General features: G+C 36.0%; 1 protein-coding gene across 1 annotated transcript; it reads left to right on the top strand.

Moving 5' to 3' along the window:
• The first annotated feature begins 2,038 nt into the window (after positions 1-2,038).
• LOC111392377 lies at positions 2,039-2,708 on the top strand. The gene is made up of 2 exons (XM_023017709.1): positions 2,039-2,117; positions 2,278-2,708. The coding sequence occupies exons 1-2, from the start codon at positions 2,039-2,041 to the stop codon at positions 2,706-2,708; spliced, it is 510 nt and encodes a 169-aa protein (XP_022873477.1).
• Positions 2,709-9,957: the final 7,249 nt, after the last annotated feature.

The raw sequence follows: 9,957 nt of genomic DNA on the forward strand, positions 1-9,957 counted from the left end.
TTACTTTTCATCATTTCATGCCCAACTTTGGAAGCAAATGAGAAGCATAAGGAAATTCCAAATGAAAAGAAAGGGGAGAAAAAAAAGAGAAATTATTACCATCTTCGTCAGAGTTGAGCATCACCATCTTCGATGGAGTCGGGGGAAATGTACTAGACTTTCAGATTTTCCGGTGGTGAAGCCTACACTTTCGACGGGAGCAGTGAACTAAACAAATCGGGGGAAAATGAGTGGGACACTGCGTATTAGGAAAGTGGGCTCATGTTTTTTTTTTTTTTTTAGATTTTATGTTGGCTACTCAAAAAAAAAAAAAGGTTACTGTAGCTCCAGAAATTTTAAATTTCTTTTTGGGTTCTGTAAGGCTTTTCTGTACGAGAGGCATAAGTGAAGAAAAATACAATTGAAAATTGTCTAAAAAAAATAACTTAATATAGTAAAAGTATTATAATTCTAAATCAGATAAAAAAAAAAAGCAAATTTTATCAACACTTAGCCCTTGTTTGATGGCTATTATTAAGAAAAGATTTGTTTTTAATAGTTGTTTTTTAAGGAATGTGTGGTTAAAAAGTGGATTTTTTTTATTTAAGTGCAAAATATTTTGTTGTACGATTGAAAATGAGTATGAAAATTAAGGAGTTTTGTTTTAAAAAAAGATGAACATGAACTTAATCTTGAATTTTCCTTCTTACTCAGTGCTCCATCTACATATACAAACACATAATCATGAATTAGCTTCCATGCCACACATTAATAATATAAATGCTTAACACAAACAACAATAAATTAATAATAATATTTATTTCAAAAATATGAAAAAATCTGTTGCTAATAGTAAGATTATTAGTAAATGACAATTGTATCCCTGCAGTTCGAGAAATTAATACCATTGTATCCATAATCATTCCCTATAACTATAGGGTTTTAGTTTTTAATAAAACATGAGGTATATTGACTTTTATTCTCTTCTTTCTTTTTATCTCCTTTCATAACACGTTATTAGCATGATCCTTCCAAAATTAAAGTAAATTAGTTAGAAGGTAAATAATTTTTATAATCATATAATTATCCATCGCATGTACTAAAATTAATTTGGTGATGTGTGAATTTTTTATGTTAATTCACGCTTTCAATTCATGTCTATAATTGGTTTATATAATTGAGCAAAAATCATATCTACTATTCATGCACCTTACTCGTGAATTCACAAATCCCGAGCCTGCCTTTATTTACACTGATGTCAACGAGCAGAAATTCGAGGCTCAAGCTCGGCTCGGGTAAAACAATCGAGCTTTTTTTTGGGCCCAAGTTCCAAAAAAAAGATTTGGCTCGACCAGAGCTTTCAGCTGGGGCCTTTTCGAGTTAAGCTGAGTAGGCTTTTTGTTTTGATTTTTATTTTTTTTAATATGAAAAAGGCAACCCCTATTGCCTTGTTTGGCAGTAACCTGCTGCCTTTAAATTATTATTTTTTGGTATTTTTTTTTAAATATAGGCTTATGAGCCCGAGCCAGTGAGCCACAAGGGTTGGCTCAGGACTTGCTCAGCGCCCCAATATGGGGTTCGGGTCGAACCTCTAGCCGGGCGGCTCAAGCTTTTTTTGAACTGAGCTACGAGCGGCTCAAGTCGACGAGTTTGATTGCCACCCCTATTTAAACAAATTTTGTTGATTATCAATTCGATAATCATTACTATTGATATTTGTGCCTATCAGTTCTACTGTTATGAATTTGTGTCCACCGTCGTTGCCATGGCCTTTACATATATAATACTATTTAATCTCGTGACTTTAATTTTGTGGTTTTAGTTTGAAATAAAATCCGGAGTATTTTTTTTTTTTTGAAATATAAAACTTTGTAATGAGTAGAAGCAACTTGAGGATAATTTTTTATATTTTAACATTGAGATGTATATGTGACCCAATGTAAGTGTTAGTATCTTGAACTGTAATGTATCAAATCTGATGTGACCTATTTTGTGATTCTGTGACCTGGTTAATAAACTAAGTTTGAAGCTCCGTATTCTGTTTCATAGCTATCTGTGAATGGAACAAATTTGTGACCTAAGTGATGTGGTATGTGATGTAACTGTGTATTCTCTATCAACTCTGTATTCTGATGCATGTCTATCTACCAAATGAGGTATGAACTTCATTTGTAACATGCTTCCTGAATCTGTGAATGAACTCAGGGATATGAGTCATTCATGCGTGACCGACACGTTGGAGTATATGTGACATGTATTCAACTACATGTGACCTGACTATTGTTATATGCATGCAAGTATCTCCTTCAAACCAGACAGTGTTTTCTGTCAGCAACGGAAGGTCAGCGTTTGTCGTCGATATTGAGCAACGAACATGCACTTGCAGGACTTTACAATTTGATTTGTTACCGTGTCCACACGTTTTGGCTGTAATTGCAAACACAAGAAGAGATCCATATGATTACTGTTCCTATTATTACACAGGAGATGCGTACTTGAATGCATACCAAGATTCTGTATATCCAGTTGGAAATCAAGAGGAATGGACAGTGCCAGAAGAAGTACAGCCAGAAATAGTGTTACCTCCTAACCAAAAGAGGAGTTGTGGAAGACCTACGGAGAAAAGAAAGAGATCATCCAGAGAAGGGAGATCGACGACAAAATGCGGACGTTGTGGAGGACAGGGTCACAACCGTAGGAGATGCTCCAGCTTGGCTCCATTACGCTAAAATGACCGATAGAATTACATACAAATATTTCATAGATAGGTGATATTCTTTTAAGGATAATGTTTATTTTAAATAGTCTCTTTAAAGAATGCATTCAGATTGATTAACTTACAGTTAATTGTCTATCAACTTTGGAGTTAGAATAATAATTCTCTGAGATTTGGACCATATATGTAACCTGATACCAGATATGTGACTTGTGTGCTGTAACCAGTAATGTCTGACATGTCGTATGAAAAAGTTGCCTGATTTGTGAATATGTAATCTGAAATGAGAATATATGACCTGGAGTGTGGACACATACCATATGTAACCTGAAATGAGAATATGTGATATGAAGTATGGACACGTACGAGTTACGTAAATCAGAATATATGTAACCCATGTGCTGTGACATGTGAAGTGTCGTATGAAAGGTATGTGTAACGTGATATGTAAATCTGTGACCAAGTTTAGAATCCAAATGTGACATGTCTGCTGTACCATATGACATGTTTCATCGACTACGTGTCGCTGTTAGAAATAAAGAATCTGTATAATTGACACAATTTATGTAAAAATTAGCTTTAAAATATAATCGAAGATGGATAAATCATGAACCTAAACACGTTAATATCCTTTACGGCAAATCAAAGGTTTCGAGTTACAATTCATTACATGAACTTTATTGACTAGATGCATGCAATGTTCATAGCATTCACAAACTAAATCCTTGTCTTCACTAACAAATCTAAAGCCACTTTTCATTCTATAACAATTGCTTCCCCCGTCATAGGCTGATTCACTTTCTTTGTGTAAACCTGTCGGTGTTTGTAGAGCAGCATAACAATATTCGTTTTGAACTTGCTGGCATCAAACTTCTGGGGAATGGAACATTTACCACCACGGATAAGATACAAGGCATATAACACCACGAATATCCCGCAATCATGACTGCAGAACATATGATAGACTGTTATGAATGAATCCATCAAAAGGATATACGCATTGTAAATATTGGTCACAGACTTACCCATTTGTTTGCTGAGGGAGTGTATCATCAATGATCACTTTCAATTCTTTGGCTTCTAGCTCGTGATAATCAGGATCCTTCTTTGAAATTCCCAGGGTATTCATTAGAGCAGGCAATACCTTCACGTACGGCTCAATACCTTGCAAAACCTTCCAATCACGATAAGATTTACCTGTCGAGTTGAACACAGTCAAGGTATGACTTCTGAATTGTAACCGGCTAAGCATCCAATGTGCTTTATTAGTGGGTATGATCAACATGAACACAAAGTCAACATCGGCCCAGGGTGAGCTAAAAGGGAGGCTGTGACCTGTTGCAACCTCAAGCAGGCTTGACTCTGACAGCAGAACATTTGGATCCTTCATGAAGGTAGGAAAAATGTCTTTTATTTTCATCTGGAACCATGAGTTTGTAGTAGTAGCTCTATATTTCACATTTTTGCCAAGTTTTGCTATCTGGCGAATGAAGTAGAAGCAGGCATCCATGTGCTGTTTCAATGAGAAGAAAAGATGTAAGCATTGCGTACTCCAGATTGGATACGAATATAAAATGTGACCTGTTTGTATCAAATGTGACTCTATGACTAGTTAAAATATGAAATGTGACATGTTTGTATCATCCCTGATACTCTTCTTAACGAGTACGAAAGAAATCAGAATTCTAAAAAAAGTAATGTAACTTAATTGAGTGGGTAAACGTAATTGTACCGCACCACTCAATGATGACTCCAAATTTATAAGCTCATGGAACTAGGTCTTATGACCTATTGGGAATGAACCAATTAGAAAAGTAGGCTTGATGACATCATCTTCCTCGCTAAACTTTTTCCTGTAACCAACACTAAAGGTTACAAGTGTTTTGTCAAACTGTGTATTGAGTAAATTTTGACAGATAGGTACGAAATGTACTTGTTTTTTGATTTGTACCCCCTTTGGAACCAACCTATAAAGGCCGATTTGTCAACTCGTCAACATTGTCTTCGTAATCCTCGAAAATGACAACATTTTCATCGTGTTTGAATAATTTTCCTCTCTCCTGTCTGACAATAAAAAGAGATTGCAATACCCTCGATGGCCTTAAAACCGCTTAACTGGTAATTCTGAGGTTGGTTCAGCAGTAGGTTATCCTTGTATGTTATTGCAGTAGGTTACAAAATAGATTGAAAATACGGCACATGAGTTGTCTGTGGCGTAGTTTGTATGTGGTCTGTCACCTATACATGTGACCTAGTGTAAATGTGTTTGTATTATGTGACATATGATTGGAAGATAGTTTGGAAGGGTGTGTGGTCTGTGACCAATAAATAAAACGTGGTTTGGAAAATATGTTATCTGTGACCTATGAATAGGACATGGGATGAAGGAATCTGTGATCTGTTACCTAACAATGTGACATGATTCGAATTTGTGTTTAATCTGTGACCTATGAATGAGACATGGCTTGAAGGTATCTGTGCTCTGTGATCCATGACTGGAACATGTGTTGGTATTGTGTATGATCTGTGACCTATGAAAGCGACATTGTTTGGAATGTATGTGAAATGTAACCTATGAATAGGACATGATCTGAAGTGTGTGTGATCCGTGACCTAATAATATAACATGGTTTGGAGGTATGTGTGATTTGAGATCTACGACTACTGGAACATGTAAATACCTCATTCTCTACAGTCTTTGTTGCGGTCACCACATTAGATATGATGGAATCTACCCTCTTCTAAGTTTCCTCCGAATGCAAAACATTGGGTGGGGTAAATTCAATCCCCAAATCAAATGATGGTAGCTCAAGGGAGAAGAGAAGATCATCACTTAGGTCCATTTTGCCCTTCCCTTTTCTGTCGACATTTGATACTACGTTTTCCACCTGCATGCTGAATGGAAAATGTCAAAATGAACTATGTTATTTTACATAAATGTAAAATATATCAAGTGACTACCTCCTGAGCCTTTTCAGATCCATTAGCCCCATGATGTTCTTGATCTCCAACTCCAGGAGCTTCTTTTTGTCCTACTCTATGCTCGCTTGTCCTATCACCAGACCGTCTAATGATCTCGTCCATTGTACTGGATATCATTGTTGACACAGACTCAAATAGAAACTGCATGTTCGTCCGAATATCCATTAGGTCACTTTTAATATAGTTTTGCATTTAAATAATGTCATCCATTTTGTTAGTCTTCCCTTCGTTCAAAGGTGACATATGTGACTTGATGTCTTCAAGCTCCATCCTCAACACTTTATTATCTGCCTAGAGTTCGGATACTTACACACGCAACACCTCAAAAGCCTGACAAAAATGAATAACTGATTATTATATGTTGCTTACGACATATTTGTGACCAACCATCAACATACAATGCACATTGGTCTATCTGCGACCTAATGTGTATGAAATGTGACATAGGAAATATTGAAGTGTGACCAATGATGGAAATATTGAGAGCTGACTAAAATAACAACTTACGTCATCCCTTTGTGCCCCATGAGATTGTGGCTCCTCTTGAGAATGATGAGCGGCTGTAGGACCTTCAACAACAGGGGATTTTCCACGGGCGGATGGCTCCTGCCGTCTTGGAGGAGGAGCAACAAAATTGCCGTCATCATCTGAAGAGTGAGCTTGTCCAATATTACTGTCCATCAACGGTAGGATTGATGGAACCTATTTCCCGCTAGTATCGACATCTTCAACAGACCTCTCCGTCCTGCGCTTGGTTCTTCTTCGGCTCTCGGTTGAGGACGTCGGCTGGATCGGCTTGTTGTATTAGACTGCGTTCATGTATGGCATTACCATTTCACTTTACAACAGTTCCAAGTCACAAATCACAATTTGCAATACAATATGTTGTTTATATGAATGCAAAGTCAAAAATTCAGTATTAATTGCATGACGCTTACTGGAACTTTACCTTAGGATTGGAGAAGCAGTCAGGTCCTTCCAATTTGGCAGTTAATGGTTGCTCATCTGCTATCCAGTTTACAATGCGGGGATGCACCCTCGATATCCTGGTGACCACGATGCCCTCAAGACTGGGAAAAGTCTCGTATATCCATGCTTGGAAGGCTACAAGCATTCCTCGTAGCCTATAGTGTGGGGTCCTCCTGCTGAGTCCATCTCTCAATGCACCCAGAGTAATTTGGAATAGCAGCTTGCCCCATGGAAAACTGTTTATTTCATTAAAGTCCTCAACAAGAACAAACAGGAAGTGGTCGACAACCTTCTTGTAGTCATGGGGAAAGAGATAGGCAGTTAGGAAATATAAAACCCCGAACATTGCAACATCATTATCTGGTAAGGCTTCAACCAGATCGAGATCAGGCATTTGGCATGCAGACAGAAATGTGTCCTTCACATCTTCATGTGTGACGATATTTACTTGTGAAAAGTATTTGTCCTTCAACTTTGAGTGCTTATTTTCAAAAACCTGAGTATCTGTATGCTTGAACATCTCAATCCTGTGACCAAACAGAACTTAGATATAGAGAAGCTGACGTATCGCCCAGAAATATAAAACCATATTTCTTCCTCATTCGGGTGTTGAACCTGCCTTAGAAGGAAGTAGTGAATCAATTGTGATTGAATCACTATTTCATGGCAATCCAGGAAGTGGGCAAAGCATGTGCCCCTCAATACCTGTTTTTAGCTTTGGCTTAACTTTGATTGTATAGTGGTGGGAACACCCTTGTACATAGAGGTGGTAGTCTTGCCAGGAAACCAACTTTTTTCAGGTATTTTAAAGTGCCAGACCTACATAAAGCATTAATAATAGTAAAATTGTTAAGTACCTGTACTGTAATTCAATGACAGAAATGGAAATACATTTAGGTGATATGGTCACATATAGGTTAAATTCAGGTCACATAAATGTAAAATTGGTCACACATGGACATCATATTACTAAAGCACATCATCAACCATGTTAACAGTCAGCTCACAGGCATACAAAGTTTTTTCATTCGGGCCACATATTCTCAACAGGTTTCAGTCGCATTCTCAACCCTATTAAGAATTATAAGTAACAACTTTTACATAAATTTTCAAGTGATCATGGGGCCAATTTCATATCCCACAGTGAACCACATGTCTTATGAAGCAGAGATCATGCAACATCAAGCTGAGGACACTCTTACCAAATGTTATTAACAATGAGAACCCAGACATATATTTTTCATTTGTTTTTAAATTTGGTTTGATCCTCAACCATTATAGCCACAACTGTGATGGAAAGCAGTAGATGTACATATGAGTGTCTTTGCATTGAGAATACCTAGTCACATATAGGTGAAATGGTCACACACTTTGTCACATATAGGTGAAATGGACATCGTATAGCTAAAAACACATTATCAACCTTGTTAACAGTCGGATCACAGGCAAACAAAGTCTTTTCACACAGGTCACATATTCACATCAAACTTCAGTCTCATTCACATATTAAGATCACATTCAGAGCTCAATCCCCATTACAGTAAGGTCACATGCGATCATACCCATATGCATTTACGTCATAGATTCCCAATGTATGCTTATTCATGAATAGACAACAGATTATTCATAACATCGAAAACAAAAAATCAAATGAACAAACATTCTGCTTTCAAAATGGCAAACCCTACCCCATTCCAACGACGGAACGAAATCAACATATTTCAAGGTCACATATCTTCAATACGTCTTCAATACATGTTAACTAACGATTATTCAATCAATACCCGTCACTTAATGTATTAACAGTACATAAAAATCAACATACCATGTTCGATTGGACTTTTCGCAAGGTCACAGACAACGACGCAGACTTTTTCATATGGGATTTCGTTGGGCTTTCCTTGTGCTTCCTCTTTCCTCTCCTTTCTGGCATGACATGGATGTTTATCGCCTTGGGTTTAGTCATTTTTTTGTCGATCGTAAAATGGGAAGTTTTTTAACAGAGTAACGGGGTACAGGAAGAATATACTCACTTCGCTTTGGTATGTGACGAAGATTATTTCCTTGACAGACCGGAGCAGGATAACTAACCGGAGATTTCGTGAGGTTCTTAACTGCGGAGTGGTTTATCACAAATCGTAGGGAGAGGTTTGGGGTAGTTTCTCTCGTTTGGTAAGAGAAGGAAGAAAGATAGATTTGAAGCACGTTAACAACCGAATCGCGCATATTTTAAATAATAATAATTATTTTTTAATCTAATACCAGATATTTGACTAGAAAAGTTGGGCCCATGATCTATACACAGTGAACTTCAAAACCCTGGCAGGGTGTAATTTCCTCATTATATATTAGGTACCAAACCAATTCAATGACTTGAAATGAAAATTTCATTATCCTAGTAACATATTTTTCTCTACCTTCAATACTTAATAAAAGTCGACTATATTGCATTTATTTTTAATCAACGATTTTCCCAAAAAAAAAATCACCTATTTAATATTTAATGCAGAAAAATAAAAAAAATATTTTTTAATATAAATCTGAAAGTGTTACAAATTTCTTTCTAATTCCTAAGGTAGATGTGGATAGAGGTTGCAAATATGTTAAAGCAAATAACTCCTAATTCTATTCTTTTCTCCTAATTTTATTAAGGTCTTTAAGATTGACAACAATCATCTCTGTTCTCACATAATTGTTACTTCATCTTCAACTGTTATCCTTCACAATAAATTTCAATTCTTAACTATTCTATTATAATCATAAAATGTTATATTAGATAGATGAGTTTTGATTTTTAAGTGATTAAAACTTAATTTGATTAACATATAATTTTAAGTACTTCAAATAAAAGAATAGAATTTAGATTTTTTTCCCATTTTATACTTAATGGAGACAACACGAAGCTGAATTATAATTAATTTTTGGAGTTATAATATAATTATTAACTACTATGGTACATTCATAATTAAGGGCATTGTTTTCAAAAGTAATAAAATAAAATATAAGAGTTAATTTGATATTCAAAAGTTTTTCCTCAATCTTCTCTTTTTAATTAATGTAGATATAAGTGCGTGCAAAGTATTAACATCATTTAGTATATTGCACTGTAGTTTCAAAATGCCACATGGTGATAACAGATAACCATGTAGTGATTGCAAGGAAGTTCATGCATCATTTTTCAAGAATGGTGCTATATAAATTAAACACGTGAAGTTTCATATTTTATTTGGTGTGTGCGGTCTATTGCCATAAGCTGATCTGCATCTTATAAACACTTTACATTATGAAATCACGGATGAATGTGAAAGTAA

The sequence above is a fragment of the Olea europaea genome, unplaced genomic scaffold (genome assembly GCF_002742605.1).
Source record: "Olea europaea var. sylvestris unplaced genomic scaffold, O_europaea_v1 scaffold926, whole genome shotgun sequence".
Lineage (NCBI taxonomy): Eukaryota > Viridiplantae > Streptophyta > Magnoliopsida > Lamiales > Oleaceae > Olea > Olea europaea.